The sequence below is a fragment of the Accipiter gentilis genome, chromosome 6 (genome assembly GCF_929443795.1).
Source record: "Accipiter gentilis chromosome 6, bAccGen1.1, whole genome shotgun sequence".
Taxonomy (NCBI): domain Eukaryota; kingdom Metazoa; phylum Chordata; class Aves; order Accipitriformes; family Accipitridae; genus Astur; species Astur gentilis.
In genome coordinates this window covers 17,082,241-17,104,225 of record NC_064885.1, presented here as the reverse complement: position 1 = coordinate 17,104,225, position 21,985 = coordinate 17,082,241, and the positions used below count along the sequence as shown (strand labels likewise).

Sequence of the window (21,985 nt, the reverse complement as noted above, 5' to 3'; positions counted from 1 at the left end):
AAAGCTGTGCTCAAAAGCAGCAGTTTCAGAGATGCTATCGCTACACCCCAGCGCATCCCTTCCCCTGGAGCTGGCAGGCTTTCTACAAATGGAGTCCCACCACATCAAAGGCACAGGGTCAGGAAATTGGATTGCTCTCCGCCAGCTGTAAATACGAGTAGCAGGCTACAGGTCTGACTTGGAAGATCAACATAACATCAGAACCAGAAGAAAGGAAAGAGAAAAGCCAAACAGTTCTAGCTAGAGACCTCTTTTCTGCTGACAGAGGTCAGCACCTGCTGACTGAAGGGCAAAAGAAGAGAAGTCCAGCCTGGTCTGCAGGATGGGGAGCTGAAGGAACCAGCAGAAAGCCCTCGCTTTCTGAGCGAATGAACAAACATCCAGCATGGGCTAAACAGACAATGTCTGAAAGTGCTTTCCTAAGGCCAGGCAAAAGAACAGATTTAATAACCATTTCAACTCCTCCCCATTGCACAGCAGCAGAGTGCACTATGATTTTGTTACACAGCTTACAGAAGTCATTGCCACAGATGAATTTGAGAGGAAAGTCACACAGTGGCAGAGGTGCCTCACAAGGTTGACATACAAGAAAAAAAGAAAAAAAAAAAGAATCAGTAAGTTTGCTAGTCCCGTACTTACAGGTCCAGCAGCCAGGAACCCTGAAGGAAACAACTCTGTGGAGGAAGCTGCACTTTGAAGCAAAACTGGAATATTGTCATACACTGTCCCCCTCCTCCTTTTAGCATCTTTAAAGGATTTCCTGAATATCAGCTCTCCAAGACCAACATATTCACTACCAGCAATGTGCTCAACCTTACTGTATCAGTATGCTCTTCTCAAGCCATCAGAAAAATTAGTAATAAAAATACTAGGGCAATTATTAGAAAAGCCTTCCCAGAAATCCAGGTGCAAATGCCTAACCCTCCCCCAACCCCAAAGTTGAAATCACACAGAAATTATACTGATCATGAACACCTGAAAATAGCCACAGGGTTTCTTTAGCAGCAAAACACACAATGCTTAGAAAGAGCAGAGCAAACATACTGCCTCTTGCAATTTTGTCTAAGGTAAGACAGCTGTGACTAATGGAGCCAAAACACACTGACAGGTGGTATTAGGCAAGAGCACTGGTGGAACTGTGAAATCCACTGTGGTCTTAATTAACTGCTTTTAGCATCTTAATCAAGATCAGTTTACAGAAGCAAAACAGGAGAAAGTTTTACTTTTAACCCAACCTATTTTACATGTTAGAGGCCACATATAAAGCTGTTTGGTTAAAGCCTTCAGACCACCTGTAAAAGTAGGACTTGTAGCCATGATGGTGTCAATGAGAAAAAACAAATGACCAAGCCTCCGCTCAAAAAACAATGCCCGTATATAGAACAATTCTGCAGAAATGCCAGAGCACAGCCCACGCTTTTCTCCAAAGCACACTGCTTTGGCTTGTTACACTTACTAATAGTAACCTAAGCCAGAGAGTGGGCAAGCTCAGTTTGCACAGCCTCTGCAGTGTGAAGCAGGATGGAAGTGCAACATGCTTACAGCAGGCTTTCACGAGGAGCCCCGCTCCCGCTGGGAGGAAACGGACATCTCAAAAATGTCACCTTCATTTTCTTCTCTGTTAAAAGCACATCGTTTTTAACTAAGATATAAGTGGGAAGCTCTTAACTCCACTTTCTGGTGCATGGCGTGGGAAACAGAGGTTTACATTAATAAATGCAGGCCCTGCATTCAGACTTCCCAGGAGAATGTAAACCAGAGACATTGAAAAGCAAATTCAGAGCAAAAATGAACAAAAGAAAACACCAGCCATTTTACATGCAAAATGTAATTAGCTGACGCAACTCACTTCAGCCAAAATATAAGTAAGATTCAGGAAAGAATTAGACATTTACATGGGTAAAGAGAATATCCAGATCAACAAGAGAGAACAAAGTTTGCAGAATACAATCTCATGTCTTAAAGCATAAACCGACCTCTGGCAGACGGATGTTGGAAAAGGCTCCTCAGGGCAGGCTGCCTCATAATTTCCTCAATTTTACTTTTGAAGCACTGTTGCATACAGGAAACTAGATTAAATATTGGATCATCTGGACTAGCTGTTCTCTGTTTGGGGTTGTATATAGGGAGCTTTGTTAAGGAATTCATGGACAGTGCACATTTCTCATCTTTAATAACGTAGTTAACATTGCTAGAAAGCTAACATTGTATCTCAGCATTATAGCCACTGTGGAAGATGACTTGCAAGACATTTAATGGTACAGAAAGTGGATGTAAGACACATGGGGACAGTGCAAGCACCGAGAACATTCACTAGATGAGTTTGGTAAAGCATATACACAAAAGCAACCAAAAGGAAATAAAATCAGTTTTGTACAGTCTGCTGAGAAACTTCAGTGGATCATCAAAGGCTGCAAGCCAGCCTTTCAGACTAGGACTTGGTTCACTAGCATTTCAAAGTCAGAGGCTCTTTGACATCGAGTAAGTCCAGGCAGGCTGCACAAACCATCATTTAAGCTCTCATCAGTGGTGAAAGCAACCAATCTTTTTATTAGGTAGCCCTGAAAGCAGAAGTCATGGCATGGCAGCCTTCCTGTCCTCCTCCAATAGCTCAAGTAAGCATCAGGTGTTGAGTTTGCTACATTCTTCTACAGCCAAAACTTTTAATAAGCCATAGAGATCCATGATTTTGTGTCCACTGATCTCAGGGTTGATCCCTGAAAGACCATGCATGCACTGAGAACATGCAGTTTACTAGAAACCTAGGCCCTAGATTTCTAATTGATGCCAGACTACATAGCTTCTCTGGCAGCTTGTTCTTCTAGTCACTCATCAGTTGAAGGCATATTCTTGTCTTCATCATCAAGCATATCTTTTAGCTGTTGACGAGCAAACTCCTCAAATACCAGCTCTGCTTCACTGCAATGGAAGAAACACAGGTCTTTCAAAATTATGTTAGCAATTTTTTTATACCAGCAGACTAAAGTCAACATATAGGAGGAAAAGGAGAAGCCTGAGCAGACTCTGGTAATGTTTCCTTTGTCTTCAAAGGGATTTGGATCACATTCCCACAGGCACCATGTTCATTGGTGGTATTCTAGCTAGTATGAAAAGCAGTTGATTGAGCAAGTCAGGACACAAACTGAGGTTTTCATCTGTACTGAATCATGTCCATTCAGATAAATATTTATCAGCTAGCTGAATAGTCTGCAGCCTGAAAGGGTCTTTGTCGAGAAATAAAACGTGAAACTTTCATCCTTATTCCTTCTGTACTAAAAAAGAGGCGCATGGTCAAACCTATTGAGTTCCTGAAACTTAGAGCTACAGAGCATCAGCTGACCACAAACACATCCCTCCCTCCAACTGTGAGGCAAAACATGTTCTCTAAAACTAGTTTCATCACATGGTCAGTCATTGCTGTTTAACTGATAGCAGTAATTTGTGAAGCCACAGTAACTTACTTTGGCTTTAAACTTGTGCTCTGTGAATCCTGTGGATTTTTTGTATAATTTTGAGGAGTTTTCCAAGAGTCAATGCACAACTGCAGCTAGAATGTGAAATATCATTAAAAGAAACTTACCCATTCTTCCCTGCAGTCATCAGCATGTAGTAAAGGAGGAAAAAAGACACACTAAGTAGTTAGAACAGTGGATGCTAAAAGCAGCAAAAATTTATAAACCGACAGGACCACGTGACAAGCAGTAGGATTTGCAGCAATACAAAAAGAATTCCAGAAAGTCTCAAAATGTGCATACATGCACCTGGTGAAGCAAAACTTCATCTCCCGAATGGAAAAGCGCTCTAGCAACATTGCCCAAGGCATCGGAAGGGCTGAGAAACAAAGACAGATTTTCCCATTTATGCTTGCTAGTGGTCACAGCTGTGAGAGACATCTGTGCACACACTTCTACTCAGAGATGACACTGCTTGCATGACATGATGTTAGTCTTAATTGGTCTGTCACTGTAATGTGAGTAGTCAGCTGATGAGAAGACAATGTTCTTGTTCAATAAACATGAAGGTATTAAAATCAAACGAGGTCAGAATACAGAAAGGCCTAGATAGTCTCATTAGATAGTTTATGCACTTGAGGCAATACTCCTGATTTCTTCCTTGCCTAAATATAATCCTGAGACCTTTGGCACTTTTATTTCTTTAATGGGATCTTTGCTAACCACACTGTAAACAAATCCTGCTTGCTAGCAGGATTCCTTGGAAGCTGTTTCAGCACAGCCTAAAATAAGCAGAACAGACTGTATTGCAGTGATGAAATGGGGACAGGGATTTTTTTGGTTCTCACAGTTACTTTAGCTTTAGCAAGTAACAGTTGCTTCACTGGCTAACTTCTCATGAGTTTAAGTCGGGAGCAAAGCACACCTAGGCCATCATTCTACAGAAGTTGTCAGGGATCTGGGATGCTTCAGTGACTGGGTAACTCACTACCTGGAGAATTCCAACCCACAAAACACACTGAAATCAAGGGCAAGAAGTGGCAACTAGCATTGCTGGAAAAGTCAGCATTAAAAGTGTGCCAAATGGGGCCACTCTAGCCAAAATGCCTTAAAGGATGGATCATGAAAAGACATTAATGACAGTGTCTATCCAGACTCGGAAAGGATGGTTTCCTCTACTCACAGAAGTCATGATGAAGTCTGGAGTCTCAGGGCATTCATGCTTGATTGGAATGGATTTAAAATTAAATATTTAGAACTTTAAAAATTTACAACATATAAAGCATCATTCTAATTTCATTTTTCCTCCAATTTTTATTCTTTAAATAGTCTGCTCTTTTTCCCTTCTTTGAAGTAGAGGGTTGAGGGGGGAAAATAGGTATTGTTTCAGTTGGACATATACTTTACTGTCAGATAAGTGATCACTGAATCAATACAGAGGTAGTGTGACAGTAGAGTAATGCTCATCACATATACCTCAGATGTAGAGATTACATTCAAAGATGCACTACTTTACGTTCAGGCTGCTATACTACATCCCATATGCTTGTTAAATGGCTACATTTGCACCCTAGCAGGAATTAGGCCCACTCCACATAGTTCTCTTGCTGTCCTGTGGCTTATTTGAAATTATAACAATGAAAAATTATCAGGAACCTGAAAATGAATAGACTTTTTCTTTTTTTAACTAGCATGCTAGCAATTGTTTTGAGGGTGGGGATGGGAGGGGACTGTGTTCAAGGATCTGTGAGGCTCCAGAATGTCATCATACTCTCTCCAGAGGGTTTTCTGTAAGCTTTTATTACGCAGCCACAGAAACGATTCCATATAATTAAAGTTGTGGCATGTGGTAATTTTCATTATAAGCTTGCTTTTAACATCTCTTAACTTTGGGGCAGGAAGTAGGCTGTGTTATTTTTCAAGACATTCAATCAAGTGCTTTAAAAATTCACTAATTTCTGAAAGTGACAATACCAATACAGGGCAGGTATTGCTTTGCTATTAAAGGGACAAAGCATTTATAGGTTTCTTGAAATCAGCCCTTTCATGCAAGTTTAACAAGGGAGCAGATAAATGACCATTTGTTGAACAACAGCCAAAACAAAAACCAGTGTCCAAGACACAGGCCCACCACAAAATGTAAAACATCAGGAGAAGGGCAGGAAAACCCCAGACCAAAGAACTCACGCTGAGACCACAGCCTTGAGAAAAACCCAGCAGGAGGCTTCTGGGCTAACTGCTGACCAGGAAAGGTCTTAGAAGCACAACGAGACACAGCCCAGTTTGAATCCATCTTTAAAAGAAACACATCTCTATACATTTTTGTCAACAGACGGAAAAGACAGACTGCCAATGTGACAAGAGCTGCTTTGCCTAAAAATAACCACCTGTGAACCACATGGGTCCAAAAACAGTTGCAAAACTAGCACACATGAAATATGCAAATGCTGGCCTACAAGAAGTCCAACAAGGAAGCTATAAATAAACATGGGAAAGGAAAGGTAGCAAGCCATTCCTTTTCTGTCTCCTCCAGGCACAGAAAAGAAAGATCAAGCAATCTGCAATACCCATGCACTCTGAAAGACCTGCTTTTTGCTGAACAATGCATGCCTCAGAGCTCGCTTACAGACAAATAAAAAGGGCAAAGCAATCTGCTGTGAAATAAAGCACACAGCAGTTGATCACCCTTGCCCCAGTCTGGCCCTAAAAAAAATTAAACTATGTTCTTCAGAAGCTTGTCTTTCTGAGGCTCTCTACACTCAAATCAGCCCTGCATGATTCAATATACTGATGCTACATGTTTTATTTACTTTTGCCATAAATCACCTTGGCTAGAGAAGGGAAAAGGATATTACCCCACTGCAAGGAATAAATAGTAATACCTGGCATATTTTTAATCCCACTTTAGCTTTGACTCTGTAAGATGGTTGCTTTGACTTCTTTCCTTTTTCTCAGCTGTGTCCAGTCAAGTAAGCAGGGAGGCGCAATAGGCAAACTGGTTACACTACTGACTCATCAGTAACAACAAAAGGGAACGGAAAAAGAAGATAAGGAATGATCTCAAAATTCCCTGTGCATGCACCCGTGCCTACACCCACTGCAGAGGCTGCTGAACAAGCCAACAAAGAAAAATTCCATCTTTTGGGGCCTTTGAGAGTCTAAACAGTTTGTTGAAGCTCCATCTCAGCAATTAAGTCTTGATTTGCTCGATTCCAAGTTAGATGGTATTTCATTAATGAAACACATTTTATTTCTAAGAGTTTATGAACTAAGGTGGTAGAATAAAAATTTTAAAAGGATGAACTTGTAACTGGGAAGAGTGATTAGGCACAGTACATGGAAAACTACCAGCCAATAAAGCCGGAAAGAGTTTTAGTTTACCAGCTTCATATGGGAGGCTGGTTTATTCCCTGTAATGAGCTCAGACACCACATTCCAGAACAGTTTTCAAGTCAGCTATGCAGGCTTTAGAGGAATTTTCTGTTGTGCTACAGTATCTTTTTTTAAGAGAAAGTATTTATTTCTCAAGTTAACCATTTGTAGGGCTTTCCCATGGGATAAGCTCCTGAAACTACCTGTATTTTTTTTCAGTTTGTAAGAAACTCGCAATTTCCATCTGCACAAAATACATGAACCATAGCTGTCTTCTGACTGCGAGCTCCTAGAAGACTTTGATGTAGCAAACAATACGTGGGCTGTGCCTTTGGTAAGAGGACGTGTTGGGGGAAGCGATCTGAGAAATATTGCAGTTCTCCATTTCCCTTGTAAAGTCTTCTGCCCACATCCTTTTGAGTGTACTATATAAAGGAGTATATCAGCCATCCTTTGAAATGATCTTAGAAGGGAGAGCTGACCGACTTCCATTTTTTCCTCATATTACAAATGCTGCTACCAGAATAATCTGCCTGAAGCGTAAGTAATAGAAAGGGGGTTGCAGCATTGTTAACACCAAAAAATATCATGTACAAGAATTCACACCATTCTAAAAATGTAACATTCTTTACAGTTGCCTAAGCCTTTGGACGATCCTTCTTTGAAGTTTTCAAGCTTTTCTCTGTACCCATGAAAGCTCTAGATTTTGCAGCCCTGAGCTGCCCGACCAGCACCTCTGCCCTGCCAGGCTCCCCACCGACACTAGATGGCCCTCACCAAACACCGCTCCTGGGGCCACTAGTGCCAGTCCCAGCACTTCACCAGGTTCCTGGGCAAGGGGATTGCTGCAGGCAAGTCTGAGGGAAATGCTTCAGTATGTACGAGCTACCAGAAGAGACAGAAGACCTTTGCCAAAGCAACTCTCCCACAGAGTCACCCATTTGCAATCATGATCAAGTGTGCAATAATGTCAGTGTTGTGCTGGCAGAGCTTTGCTGGCCTGCAGCATGAAAGGGAAACCCACAGCATGGGCACAGCTATGCCAACAAAAGCATTTGCTTCACAGCAGCTTCACCAAGGTGATCCAACCTTATTAGTCCTATGCACCAACCCTGAGGACCCAATTTCCACCTCATAGGACAGCTGGAGGAAGCTTTGGGTTGCATGTGGCTGTGGGGTGTCCCATGCTGCTACTCAGTGACATGGCTGTCTCCTTTGCAGCCACACCAGAAAGGAGGCAAGAGGGGAATAGGCCTTGTGGATTTGTCCTGAAGGTCCTTCCTAGACTCACTGTGCTACTCTGATGGGGGTGTAATGTGCACAAAAAACTTCTATGAACACGTTCTATGTCTCTGCTAAGAGGCCATGCTGGCACCGCTCACCACAGGGGTTTTCCCAGTGAACATGAGTTTCCTACAGTGCAATTCTTACAGGAGTGAAGAACCTTTACCCACTCCAGCACATCCATAATTAGCAAACACTGATTCCCAACCAAAGCAACTGAGCATGGAGTCCATCTTCTCATCACTCACACTTAATTCCTCCAACAATTTCATATAATAAGGGCTCAAGTCACCCCTTTCTAATGGTTCCAGCATAGAACCAAAGCACCTGCCTTGGGATAACTCTTCTCACAGATTCCACCATCACCCTCCAGTGGTCATGTTCTTAAGTAAGTTTGGTCCCAAAGAAAAAAGAAAGAAAGAAAAAGGAAAGCAGTGCAGAAGCAGCCATGGGTTTTTGTTTGAAGCCCATGCAACTCTGTCCAAATATAGAGGGCAGGACAAGATGACTCATCTGTAACAGCCCCAACATCGAAATGCTGGCATAATGTTTTGTGTTCAATAGCTGCTTCAGATGCTGTACAGGAGCTTCTGATTTAGTGCAAGCACCTTGCAGTTTCTGTATGTTCACCATTAGAGAACAGAGTCAGCCAGGGCATGAGGAAGTGGGAGGAGAACACAGATGCTCAAGACAGCCTGCAGTTTTGGTATTTGATCCCAAGCCTCAACATGCCTGGGGAAGGCTAGCTCCTTACACTGCTTTAAAGTTCCCACACTTCCATATACTGACCTGACTCTGAAGAGACATTCCTCTCAGATACCCACTGAACATAAAGGCTACATCACAGACCATGGCCAATGCCACATCAACAGGGACTCTAAAATCATGAACAGTTTTATCACCTCTTAACTTTGCTTAAAAGTATTTTGCTTTTTACAATGCTTATGTGTCTTAGGTGTTTTCTGTGACAGATTGTTTGCAATATTGGAATCTGGCTGGGAATTGCTGACAGCTTCATTCAGGACATTTTGCAAAGCAGTTACAAGATTTAACTGTGCAGTGCTTCCTTAAGCCCCTGTGCTTTGAGTTGTGATGCCACAGATGAAAAATAAAAGGGGAACATGACCCATGTCCACCTTCTCCCATACTAGCATCCCTCCTCCCTGTTATTTTGTGCCTTGAGACTGAGAGATATATATACATACATACAGAGCAGCCCCCATACTGGAAGCTTGTAGACTCTAAAGGCTTCCTGTAGAACAAATCACTGTAAGCCTTGCAATGGTAAGATTTCACCTGAGTCTGTTAACAAAGAAAGGCAAAAATGAGGCATAACTGACCTGCGGTGTTCTTATCCTCAGGTTTGGGGTGCATGAGACGAAACGGCAGCTCTGTGCCCACTTCACTTTGGGGAGAAGAGAGAATGCATCAGATCCACAGTTCCGTTCATGCCTGGCTCAGCCCCCTTCCCAACTCAGGCCAACCCAAGCCCTGAACTCCAGTTTCACCCATTCTTTCATCTTTTTCTAATCATAATTTTCCCCTCAAAAAGAGTAAAACTCTGATTTCTCCAGAAATATCCCAGGCATGTCCACTTTAATAAACTGGGTTTATTATGTCTTGAATATACTTGCATGTACATAAAACTAAAGATGTTTTTCCAATTGCTTCATTTTCACAGCTGAATGCACAGACTTCTATCACCTTTAAGGAGGTGGGAAAGGGAATAGGAAAGAAGGTAAAAAGATGAATTAACAACTGTGACTGCATGGTCTGAAAAAGAAGATTACATTTACCTGGAGGTGAGGTCTCCCAGCATGCTAAAGAAGAAAACAAGGAGAAAAACACAAACATATTTAGTACCTTTCCATTCCAGTGCTCTACCAAATGCTGTTTTAGTGGACTATTGAAATCACCTTCCTCATATACTCTTCTCTACTTGTCACAAAGCATAACATCCAAATAAACTTATTTTTAAAAAAGGTAATTTTCATTTTTCATGTCCTTCCCATGGAGAAAGAGTCTAAGTTTTTGAAGTCCTGACCAAGTGTTGGGTATGGCTCCTTTTCTGAAAGCCAAAGGGCAAGGGCAATCAGAGGACCACATAAGGCAGCAGTCATTTTATCACATTTTAGGCAAATCATTGACTCATTTTTATACTAGAAAGAAAGATAGATGAATGAAATGCAAATGTAAACAGTGACTGTCATCAACTGAGAGTTGTTATCCTTGTCCTCTTTTGCACTGTATGCTGGGAACTAGCTCATGTTGATAACTTCAGCTTCCCCCAGAAAGCTGGCTCAGTACAGAACCTGAGCTACAGTATTTATGACTTTCAGGCAGATGCCTCTACCTTCTGCTCTGGGAGAACAAGAATGCCAACATAAAGACTCACACAAAGTTTTGCTTCAGTTCTCATAAACCAAGTTATGGCTTTGAAACAAAAAATGGCAATTCAAACCAGAGGTTCATACTTCAGCCATAAAGTCATATAGTATCTAAGGAAGGTAATCCAACCCTTCTGACTCAGGACAATTTCTTTGGATTGGCCAAGATTGATTTCCAGGCAGTTTATGCTTTAGAGGGAGCCTGACGTCCTACAACACGTGCCCTTTCTCTTGGGGTGGACTGTCCTGCCCTCTCCCCACTCATCAATGAAACACACATTCCCCTCTCAATTCTACACAGATGTAGCAAAAAGTCTGTTACTTTTACCCTGGAACAGTAAGCTTCACTTTGACCTTGTAGGAAACCAGAATCCCCATCACTGTCTTGTCTATTCCATCCTTAATACTACAAGGGAAAAGAGACAGCAGTGTTAGATGGTGCAGCAACTTACAACAATATATGGCTGGAGCAAGAACTAGGTGAACATCTATTCTCCTGAAAGTGATAGAGCAGACAAGCCTCAGGGACAGCTAATACCTCTCCAGATCCATGATTATTATTTACCCTGAACGAATATGATAGGTTAAGTAATGCAACTTAGATGTACCCATATGGACACACATTTAAAGGTACAAACTCCTCATAGAAATATCTCCTCCATTGTCCCCTCTTCTTTATAACCCTCCACCACCTTGAATCATTTAAAACTCTACTCACATAGTACTAGAAGCCAAGTTGGTGTCCTCATCCTTTAGCTTTCCATCCAGAGCTATTTCCCGTGTCTCCCGGTTATTTGCTAGCAAGGGCAAAAGTGTCAGTGTCTTGGTTAGGCTGCTGTTTGGCTGCACCTTTTCCCTGAAAATAAGAAACAGGTGAGAGGAGGAAAGTGATACACTCTGATTTGTGTTACACACCCAACCAAGAGAATTTCAAAACAGATTACAAAGCTGTCCAAAAGGAGTGGAATTTATCTGTCCAAATTTAGTTGTCTACAATGCAGATGTCTACATCTAAACTAGTCAAAAAATTCCCTTTATAATCAGCAGAGAGGAACAAACACTTGCAGAAAATTATTTATTTCACATTAAAGCAGACTTCTAAAGAAGGTCAAAACTATGCTGCAGACCTCCAAATGTGGGCAAAATGAATCCTAGTTGAGAAGACCAATACTCAATGGGAAACATGTCCCTAAGCTACAGAGCAAAACACCAGAAAAACATGAAGTGTCTGGGCGTGTCCAAACCTGCTCACAAAGCAAACTTCAACGCTGCACTGCCAATGCCACGCAGGCCAAAAGAGCAACTGGATCTCCACAATGTCAAGAGGCTCAAGCTTTTCATGGGCTTTCAAAGGCCAGAAGAAACCAAATGAAATGGTGTGAAAAAGGCTGACCTCAACCTAGAGCGTCCATGATTTCCACTCAAACAGCAGCACCTTTCAGAAAAATCTTGCATCTTTATTTAAAGATTTCAAGCAACAGGGAGCCTTCCACAGCCCCTACTAAGTTTTTCTAGTAGGTAATTACTCTTCAAACTACTTCTGCAACTCCTCACTCTTTGAAAAAAGGTGCCAGGTCCCTGCTGGCTATGCAAAAAAGAGACCAGCTGCATCCAGAGAGTACAGGTGGTGCAGGACACATGGACACACATGCAAGGTAAGAAGAGAGGAGAAAGCACTGTAACAGCAGGCAACTGCCAGACCATAGCTAGGACTACCACCCATTACTGAGGAGGAGGGTAATTAAAAGGGCGTGAGGGAGCAAGAAGGGATAAGCAGAGCATTCACTCACTGTGCTTCCTCAGCAGCTACCACTTTTGTATAGTAGTCACTGGAGTACAAAACCACATTGGCAACCTGTTCCACTGAGTGAGAAAGGAGAAAGCAGACAATCGGTTGTGCATACACATCAGAAACACAGCTGCCCCTTGAGTCTCAGGAATGGAAGACATGATGAGGACAGCAGGAAAACCCATCCATTTAGAGCCTAAAGGGACCACCAGGTCAGACAGCCTGGCCTGGAGAAAGACCAACAGCACACAAATGACCAAAGTCTATCTTCCCAGAAAGGCACCCAGCCTTGATTTGGAGACAACAAAAAATCAGTAACCCACAGTTTCTCTTGTGAGATTGCTCTTTCCATTATAAAGATCTCCCTCTTTCTTCTCTAAGCATGTCCACTTTTATCTCTGGTCACTGGTATCTCCTGCATATCTATAGCCCATGCATTTGCATTCAGGAGACACCATCATCAAGCAGACTGCAGTCAAGAGACTGTGATAATAAATGGCGTATATTCTCCAATAAAACACCGAAAAAAACATAAGGTAATTCTGACTGAAACCCTGATGAGGAGAGAATCTGGGGACCAAGGTCTTTTTAAGCCTGACAGAAGTATGTCAGCCTAAAAATATTTGGGAATCACTGGACAGTGCACCCAAGACCAGCACTGAATTGGCCTTCTCTGCCATAAAGTTTTGTAAAAACCTCAGAAATTTTGTTCCACCTCTGCCTTCTCTTCTCTTTCTCATCCTTGCTCTCAAAGTATCTTCCACATGAAAAAAACATGTGGTGTCACAAATAAACACACAGTACTGAAACACCTCGAAACTCAGCCCCTGCCCTCAGCTTCCTCAGGAGGAATTACACCATTCCTGGCAAAGCGGCTGTTTCTCACATCACCAGATGTTTCTGAAACCCCAGGCAAAGTTGTATGCAACCTAGGCATATTCACAGTCAGCAAGAGCATCACATTAACAGGGAAGCCCTTCCCACTGGCCTCCCGAAAGAGGTGGATTTTTTCCCCACAGCATCTGCCTTGCCCCTGCAGGTGCCAGACCCTTTCTCTTTACTAGTAGAGGGGACATACTGGTGCCTGAAATTAAGCCATGAGAGTGACCATGAGAGTCAGGAAAAAAGCTGCAGTGTTTCACTTGATTAACAGCAAAGAAACAGCAGCAGACAAGGTGCTCTGCTCTGCTCTTACAGAAACTCCTGACTTGTCCCAAACTCCCTACTTAAGCTTTTGCAAGCACTAAATTCTGTCTCTCTTTCAGTCCTCTCACCATTCAGTCATCTTGCCCTCAAAGAATCCCAAGCAACAGTAAAAACGTACCTTGGACTTTGATCTTCTTCACTGTTTTCTCCGTGCTGTTGTTGACAATGATAGTGACTGGAATGGGCTCACCATGGTAGTACACCTAGAAGGAATCTGATGCTCAGAAATCCAGCCAGGAGGCTTCTCCTAAGCCCTAAACCCCTCTAGTCCCCCTAGATTAAATCTCTTCACAGAGGCCAGACAACACAAGGTGACCTTTCCCCGTGATTCATGACCCTTCCTTCAATGATTTATTTAGCCTCAAATGCATCTGGTAATGGGGTCTCAGCCTCCCCTGACAGTAGCTACTGACAAAAATTACATTAGAGCCCTTGAGTGCTGTGACAAGTCAGTCTCAGCTGGGACCATCTGAGTAACACACAAAGTAGCTGCTTTTGGCAGCAAAATGGATATTGACATGCCAATACTATGATGTCCACAGCCCTGGGGTAAACTCCTCACCTCTTTACTGAGGCAAGCTTTCAAGTGTAACGGCTTGTTGGACATGAAGAACTGCCAGGTGGTCTCCGCACAAGGTTGGGGTCCTGGCTTTTCTGGAGCATATTGCACCTTACGGATCAGCAGACGTGCAGAGTTCCTGGGAAGCAGCAGAGGACAACATGGTGGTACTTTGTGCTTGGCAGAGGCAGGAGTTCTGCATTCATGTGTGCTTACACCCAAGTCCACTGACAAGTGGGGCAAAGCTGAACAAGCAACCAAGGTGCATTACTTGACCACCCACCCCCTTTAGGAAGGGCAAAGCTGAAGACAGACACACATGTTCTGTTACCTCTTATGAATTCTCTCTTCCACATTGTCTGTTGAGAAAGCTTTCACCTCAAAGTCCACCCCACAGCTCTGCCAGAGAGAGGACAGCTGTGAAACCAGTGTCAGAAACCAAGAACATCTGCAGATGTTTAAATATCTTTCTGTCCACCAGAAACTGGCAGACTCCTGCCAACTGCAAATTATTCTGGCTTCCTACCATTGTAATAGAGATCCCTGCCAACTGGTGTGGCAGCATCCACCTGTTACATGCTGCTTCTGATAAACGAGGCTTAATTCCCAGCCTTTGATAGATGACATCCCTACTCCTAAAAGGCTTTCTATAAGAGCAGTGCTGTAGAAGTCACAGCATGCTACAGATTATAAGACTGACCAGCCTGCAAAGCTGTCCAGTCCACCTTGGGCTTCTGAAATGAATTTCTGAATTGGCTTTGTAATGTCAATGCCTGATTCAGGGTCAACCTTCTTTCCCAACATCTAAGGAGTGGGAGTGATCAGGCCAAGCTGACCTTTGCTTTAACAGGTTTATACCACCATGGGACATCTGTATGAGTCCAAGATAACTCTACAGGGCAATATGGGAATTTTTGCTAGAATATCATTCCTTGGCAGAAAACACAGCTTATCCTTGTTGCATTGGATTCTACAACCTGCATCTCACCTTGCCCGGCTGTTAGTCTAGCTCTGCTGTTCAGAGAAGCATCTAGTTAAGTATAAAAAGAATATTTTAAATGGTGTCAGAAACCTTGCAGAACATCTCATCTGGTGAATTTTGTTCCAGGGTTTTTGTTTACACACATGTGCAAGCCAGCCCTCCTCTGCATTTGTTTTAATTCAGAAGCAGGTCTTAACACATGCTATTTATAACGATCTATGAGATTTTAGGCACCCAGTCTCCTTTTCTCTCATGTAGCCTGACAGCTGCAATCATTTTATGTGCAGCCAACCCATAAATCATGTGGTACCCTTAAGGAAACTACAAGGATTGCAGATTTAGTAGTCTTGCTGCTATTTGACTAGATTCCCTTTCTTATTCTGAGGACAAATTCCAACACTGTGACACACACTTGTAGCTCTTAAGTCAGGTTCCTGACATTTGTGGCATAGCACAGTAAAATCCAGTATCACCTTATTCTACTCTCAAGGTAGCCAAATAAATTCACATGACCTTTTTCATCTGACTTTCCTCAAGCATGATAAGCACAAGTGTCCCGTTGGTCTCACCTTATCAACATCACGAGGTGCAGGCTGCAGACAGACTGAACAAGGCAGGTAATCTGGAAACTATGGGAGGAAGAAGAGAAAAATACCCCAAAGCAATTTTACTCAGATACCCTAGTTAACATATTGCTCACAAAAGGTACAAAGCAGTCCTGAAGACAACAGGTCACTGGCTGTAATGCTGTAACCCTTTGAAGTTCTGGCTAAGATAGAGGCCTTAATATACTGAGCTTTATCTTGCCTTGCATGAAGAAGTACCTCTCTTCCAAAAATATTTTAATAGCTAAGGGGGCTGGGGGGAGGGGATGGGGAAGATAGAGAGGGAAAAAGTAAAAAAAGTCCAGGCACATGAAGCACCTGCTCTAAAAATCAAACAGAGCCCTAGAGGCACCACTTAGAGTAGAAGCTGCAACAACTGTCTCCTCATCCAAAATAATCAATACAGCTCTCAGCAGCATTATTCACTGTTCACGTAGGCTTGAAGTTTGAGCAAAGCGTCTCTGTCAGAAACACAACTAAGGCCACGAAGGCCAGCCAGCCACCAGCCAGTATCCATTCGCTCCTGGCCTGGGCAGGGCCAGGCACTCCAGACATCAACGGGGAAGGCTGCAGAGTAGCTCATGGTGACCAAGTGCTAACACCCCATTAGAGAGTCCAGCAGTTTGAAGATCACTAGACTGTATCTGAGTGGTTAATAACATTATGGCAGGTACTAGCTCATTTAGCAGAATCATTCAAAGACTTATTTGTTGCTATATCAGAGCATGTGGTTTTCAAACCTGGATCTTCCTAGGGAATGCAAAGGCAGACATGTCACTGACAGTACTGGAAGCATATCCTGTCAGAATCAGAATTTGGCAATGAGCTGTTACTTGTTGACAACATCTGGTAAAGAGCTTTTCATCTACTTGTTTGATCCATAAAATTTTTAAAGAGAAAGGATTTGGCACTTCCTCTGTGAGCCCTGGGACAATGGTATAAAGTATTCCAGTCCCTCAGGAATGGGGAAGACAAGGATATATGGGGCTGTTGCTAGCATAAAGCCATTGCATGTTTCCTTGCCTTTTCAAGGAAAGCACTTTTCACATGCAGTTAGACTCTTCTTGCACTTTACTTAGGATGGTAAGAAAAAAAATTGGCACATTGCCCATCACTCAAAATTGGAACTTTACGTAATATAAATTCACTATTAATCCCTGTCTGCAGTCCATCACCGAGTCATCTCAGCAGCCTGGTAATGACAGGTAAGGAGAAGAGGGTCAGAGGTTTTTATGAGATACTTACTGTAAAGAAAAAGGGATAAGCATTTTTCCCCAGCTTCTTTAGCAGAGATTCCTGCAAGTGGGAGAGAGACTCTGGCTTGTCAGCAGGTGGGTACACTTGGACCCTAGAGAAGAACAGGTCCCGTCGGAAGGTGAGGCCAATCACATCAATGTCTTCCTGGCCATACCGGAAAGCACAGGTCAGGGACACATACACTGGAAAGAAGCACATAACAGGTAAGGCATGCAGCAGGCTAACAATGCAGCCAGGGTGGGATGTGAAATAGAGTCAGGGAAACCCATTTCAACACTGTTGTATAACCCAGTAAGTATTCATTTCATATATAAGAACATACATTACTTGAAGCTGATTCAGTGGGGGAGAGAGTTACATTTGTACCCTTAAAACAATAAAAAGTTTCTATATCAGCATCTCACTTCAAAAGAGGACTAAATCTCTGAAACATGTGTTGCATAAAACCTCAAACCTTTTTTCCCCTTGATAATCGCAGGATCCACCAATACAACACCATCTGAAAGAAAAGAAAAAATAAAAAAGATTAACAGAGGATAATCAGGGTTGAGAGAGCAGGAAGGGCAGCACAAATCCTTGTGGACTTACCTACAGGTTCCACATTCCCTATGTTGTCAATGAAGTCCCGCTTTCCCAGGTAGATAGTCAGCTGTAGGGAGATGACAGCCATGGTTGAACTACAAAGTGTTGATGGTTGTACGTTGGGGACACACACAAACACAACAGAGAGCTACAAGTCTTGTAGATATCAGAACAATTCAATTTTAAATGGAACATTTATTTTTTTTCCAGCAAACATGCAATCCCCACCAGACTCAAGAGGATTATTCACATGCTTCCGGACATCAGAATTGAGGACCTGATGTAGACCAGCTCCCAGAAGTACAACATAAAAATTTGTGCATAGGACAAAGAACTAGAGATTCAAAAATTTTTGGTGCCATCAGGTTGGAAAGACAATGAATCAGCTTTGTTTTAAACATTTACCAGCAGGAATACAACCCAGGAGGAGAGAGAGACAAGTTGCCTTCCTCTTGTATTATAACATACAAGAAGCTTGCCCTATAAACTCTTTTTACATCATCTCAAACTTAGTGCCAAATACAGTTCATGGTCCTTCTTCAGAAAAAAAAACAAACCGGGACCAGAAGGAGCTTTCTAGTAAGTCTCCAGTCTGACTACAAGTAAAACTCATATCTATATAAAGCCATTATTATGGTACTTACAGCTTTGTCACGGGTGCTTTTTTTGAAGACAACTTGTTTATGAGGAGAACTAGCATTCTTCCCACTCGTCCCCGTCTTTTGAGACTCAGGGCAACTCATGGTCAAAGATGGGTATGTGACTGTGGGTGAATGAAGCTTTTCTGCCCCAAAACGTCCTGGGAAAGATGTCAGAAAAAAATAGGTGGACGAGATAAATGCAGAATTATACTTGGTAGGTAAAGCACTCTATTCCCATGTATAGTTTATCAAAGACTATTTCAATAGATACTTGGGCGCAGCACAGAAGGTGGGTTTCTTTTCATTTTAGCAGTTCCTCATTTAAAAAAATCTATTTAAAAACAGCTCTTCAGAAACATTACAAAAGACCAAGAACTCATTTTTAATTCATATTAAAAATTTAGTAGACTAATAAAAAAATCTGGAGGGGAAGGGATAGCTTGGTCTTTGCAGATCTTTGTAGAGAGTACTTTGTGAAGAAATCTATAAAAGTACAGATAAAGATAATCTGATAAAGACAAGGTACTTAGATTTTCAAAAAGTACCTCAAGATTTGTCTTCAGAAGCTCTAAATTGTCATGAGATAAGAAGGAAGATCATTTCACTCATTAATAATAGGATAAAATATAGGAAATAAAGAATATCAATACATATGGGTTTTGGCTACTTTCAGGGTTTGGATTGCTTTGGACATTTTTTTTGGTTTTATTTTGTTTGTGGTTTTTTTTTTACCATTGCAAGTATACAACAGCGCAGTGCCATCTGTCCTGGGACATTTGCTATTGAGCATATCCTGGAATGAATGGAAAGAAGCCTAGATAAGGAGTGAAAAGCCTGCCCACAGACACAAAGCTATTCTGGATTCCCAAAAATAAAGCTATGTTAAGCTGGAGGAGTGCTTCATGATACAGACTGGATAGGTGATGAAATACCATATATTCTATAATGGTAAGTGAAACGTATTGCACTCAAAGAAAACACAATTATAGTCTGACATGCATAATTATAGTCGGTATTGCTTTAGAAAAATGTCTTGACATAAGTAGAGAAGTTATTAGGAACACAACAGAGAATGCCATTTATGCCATTTCAGAACCCCTCACATATCCACATCTTGGATACAGCATGCTCAATCTAAGACCTACAAAGGTGGTATGTATTGGTACGAGTCAGACCAAACCCAAAAGGAGAACTCATTGGTCCTACTGTATTTTCCTAAATCAGAACCAAATGCAATCCATTACTTGCAGGGTATCACTGAACTCAAAACAGAATGGACTTTAAGAATATAACAGTCCAGCTACCTGCCCAGAAAAGTAACATGTATAACCAGAGGTAAGGAACAGATTGTACCCAATGAAAAAATAGAGTAAGATTCTTTGGGGGGGGGGGGGGGGGGGGGGGGGAAGAGGACACAAGAGATATCCAGAGAGATGGTCCAGAAAACCTCAGTGGCACAAAGCAGAGAGATTAGTTTTTCGCTTTGTTGTAAGATAGCAGCATCCACTTAAGCGATCAGACAGCAAATTGAAAATAAAGGGAAGCACTTCCCCACATGACACAAGACGCAAGAGTACGGTACGTTGCTGCAGAAGGCTCTGGAAATCACCAGTACAGATTGATTCACAGGATTAGATGTGTTCACAGGGAAAGGGCTTTTGGCAGATGTTGGACAGGATGATCCAGGCACAACCTTAACCCTGTAAGACTCTGAAGCTGAGTAGCAGCATCAGGAAAGGACGATGCTACACATGCCCTATTCTTACGCTTCTCCCTATTGGACCTGCGTGACTGAATATACTGTGTTAGACAGACCATTGGTCTGACACTGTATGACCATCCTTGGAGTTTGCTTCTATTCTATTTTTCTGCTCTTTCCCATTTTGAAACTGTTTCAAGAGTAGAAACAGTTTCTAGGGCCTATTTGGACACAACAAACTGTAGAAAAAGGAAATGCCTCCCTTAGAAAACTGGAAAAAAATATAAGGTAGAGATTACAGACAGACTTTACACATATTAAGAACTTCTATGTTTATAAGTATAGGTAGGTTTTCCAAGTCCAGAATAGTATTTGCTGCTGAACAGATACCCTAATCATGCTGTAGACACAAATAAACAAACCAGCAAATAACATTAAATACCTTGCTGTGTTCCAAGCGCCACAGGAGCTGCGACAGGACAAAGACGTGAACTGCTAAACTACTGAAGAAAGATGAATTCTCCACACAGCTGTGTCCTATACTTCTTCGCATCTACCAGAGGGAATCACTAACCTCTTAGCAAACAAGGAAGACAATTTGTAGGGGATCTGAAAGCACGTCTCTAGTTGCGTCCATCCAGGATTTCAAGAATTAATCCCGCTCCAAGAGCAAATATTGTACCTGGGCTAAGATTCAACTGGAAAGTGGTTAAGTCAGCAACATAAAGCATTACGTAAGGAAGCTCAGATCGTCAATGAAGAGGTCTACAATGTCATGTTCACATGCTTTGTAGACTACAGACTTACATAGAACAGGATGGTTACTGAAAGCGGCTTTATTCTAAAGCTCTTTCTCCATCTTCTCCTTCCCAGGGTTGCAAGCCATCCAGCCTGATAAGAAGCTGAACAGGCAAGAGCCATTTATGTAAAAAGGAGTTTATAAAACACCAAACCAAGTCTCTATAAATAGAGGTCATTATGGAAGACTATGAAGCATTGAGAACCATGTATTATTCTCATAATCACTAAGCAGTTTATCTATTATCGCTCCATCAACATCCCATTGGCATGCTGATCCAAAACAGCATGTTGCTAGCTAGTACATCTCCCCTACTTAATTTAGAGTGAAGCACATAATCCAAGATATAAGACACAAGAACACAGATTTTAGTCAATTTAGCTTTTCTGTTAATGAATGTCCCAAGAATAGCACCCTCTCCCCCCCCCCCCCCCCCCCCCCCCGCAAGAATTTGGTCTTGATATTATGCACAATATGTGTAATTTTTGGCTTGCAAGCTGCACAAACAGCTATAGCTTTCCTCTGGGCTGCATCTGTTAGTTTGATTAGATAGAGCACGTGATATCCTCTCCACTTGCCAGCCTGAACAACACCCTCCATCTCAGGCAATGTTGCAGTCGCAAATCAAGCTTGCTTTTTGCAAACAATCACCAACATTTGCCTGAATATAGTGGCCTGGGTACACAAATTATTCCAAGAAATGAACACAGAACCAGTGATCCTCAGCTCTTTCAGTGTTTTCCAAATTCCAGCAACATTTTATTAACTAGAGATAGATTATTTGGAGAGCTTAATCACTACTCTGTTTAATCAACTCTGGCATATACAAACCAGGCAGTCCTAAAACATGGAAATCCACATGTGCCCATGTTGCTGAAGGAAAGCCAGATACTGGTTATAGGAAGTAGGGAAGAGACCCCAGAAATTAACCCACAAAATCAACATGTACTATTCAGTCACACAAGTGCAAAAGCAAAAAGGAGAGAGCTGGTTTTCTTAAGAGTTTGTGCTGCTGCCACTGCAGGATTATTAGTCCTTCAAAAGAGGAATGAGCATTTCTGTTATACCTGCTACTCCTGAGAGCCCAGGAGGTATGGGTACATGGCACTATTGCAAACATCTCCAGGGGAGCTGGGAAGCAGCTTCTCCGTAACACATGCTTCCTAATGTACCCTTATGTCCAGAGAAAGATGCCCACCCACACCCTCCCTGAACTGCTTGAAGGGCAACTCCAACTTTAGCAGAGAACAGCGCAACAGCCACCTCTGCACAGCAGGTACCTTTGTTTTCTTTTCTTCCCTCTGCAGGTTGAAGCAGTAAAGGGGGCATAGCACAAACTATAAACTATATTTTGCTATAAACCATAGCAAG

At 42.2% G+C, this 21,985-nt stretch overlaps 2 protein-coding genes across 2 annotated transcripts in view; both read right to left on the bottom strand.

The window, feature by feature from the left end:
- The window catches only part of DGKD (diacylglycerol kinase delta), a 71,956-nt gene extending 62,447 nt beyond the window's left edge, over positions 1-9,509 (bottom strand). The window contains exon 1 of the mRNA XM_049801921.1: positions 9,449-9,509. The gene's annotated coding sequence lies outside the window, so the exon portion shown is untranslated. The remainder of the gene's footprint in view (positions 1-9,448) is intronic.
- On the bottom strand, positions 551-20,383 carry SAG (S-antigen visual arrestin). The gene is made up of 16 exons (XM_049801947.1): positions 20,258-20,383; positions 18,120-18,274; positions 17,482-17,542; positions 17,348-17,392; positions 16,882-17,075; positions 15,601-15,660; positions 14,381-14,448; positions 14,053-14,188; positions 13,609-13,693; positions 12,286-12,358; positions 11,214-11,351; positions 10,824-10,901; positions 9,905-9,928; positions 9,449-9,513; positions 3,581-3,590; positions 551-2,919 (listed from the first exon to the last, which is right to left on the bottom strand). Exons 2-16 carry the CDS (start codon positions 18,216-18,218, stop codon positions 2,826-2,828), a joined length of 1,230 nt encoding a protein of 409 aa, XP_049657904.1. The 5' UTR covers positions 18,219-18,274; positions 20,258-20,383; the 3' UTR covers positions 551-2,825.
- Between the last annotated feature and the right edge of the window lie 1,602 nt (positions 20,384-21,985).